This window comes from Lagopus leucura, unplaced genomic scaffold, assembly GCF_019238085.1.
Source record: "Lagopus leucura isolate 7727_CA_CO unplaced genomic scaffold, USGS_WTPT01 34005-0_obj-0_obj, whole genome shotgun sequence".
Lineage (NCBI taxonomy): Eukaryota > Metazoa > Chordata > Aves > Galliformes > Phasianidae > Lagopus > Lagopus leucura.
Genome location: NW_024963641.1, coordinates 2,620 through 3,262, shown reverse-complemented (window position 1 = coordinate 3,262; position 643 = coordinate 2,620). Strand labels below are relative to the sequence as shown.

General features: G+C 73.4%; 1 protein-coding gene across 1 annotated transcript in view; it reads right to left on the bottom strand.

Annotated features, from left to right (window-relative positions):
• Positions 1–42: 42 nt before the first annotated feature.
• Positions 43–643, bottom strand: part of LOC122191264 (potassium voltage-gated channel subfamily H member 2-like) — a gene marked incomplete at its 3' end in the record, with an annotated part of 3,157 nt that continues 2,556 nt past the window's right edge. The window contains exon 2 of the mRNA XM_042891504.1: positions 43–207. Coding sequence (XP_042747438.1) covers positions 43–207 — 165 coding nt within the window. The remainder of the gene's footprint in view (positions 208–643) is intronic.

The window sequence follows — 643 nt, the reverse complement described above, 5'->3', positions numbered from 1 at the left end:
GGGGGGGCAGCGACCCCCTCGGGCAGCGCGGTGGGGCCGCACCTGCCGGGATCCAGGCGCCGGGGGTGACCCAGTGGTTGGTGTCTGCGGGGGGGGAGCGCGGCCGTTCGCTCTCCATCACCGCCTCGAAGTTGAGGATGAACATAATGACGGCTCCATCCTCGTTCTTCACCGGCACCACGTCCACGAGGCACAGGAAGCAGCTGCCTGCAGGGGGCGGGGGGGAGGGGGAGAAACTGAGGCACGGGGGAGGTTGGGGGGGGGTTGGATCCCCGCAGCCCTTCCCGACACCGCGCCGCCCCCCGACCCTGGGCCGTTCCGTCGCCTGCTTTGTTTTCCGGGAGGGGTCCCCGCAGCCCCGCTGCGCTCCGAGTGGGCGGTGTCTGTGTGTGTGTGTAGGGGGGGTGGGATTATCGCCCCCCCCTCCCCACTGACGCCCTAATCCCGGCCGGTCCCCCCCCCCCACCCACCCCCCCTCCGCCCCATCTCTCACCGTGAGGCGGGCGGGGCCCCCCCGGCCTGCAGGGGCTGCGCCTTTTGGCACCGCACGGAGCAGCGGCGATGCCTAAATATGGCCGCGGGCAGCATCGGGCCGGGGACACCGCGGCCCCCCCGTGTCCACCCCGCGTGTCCAGCCCGCCCC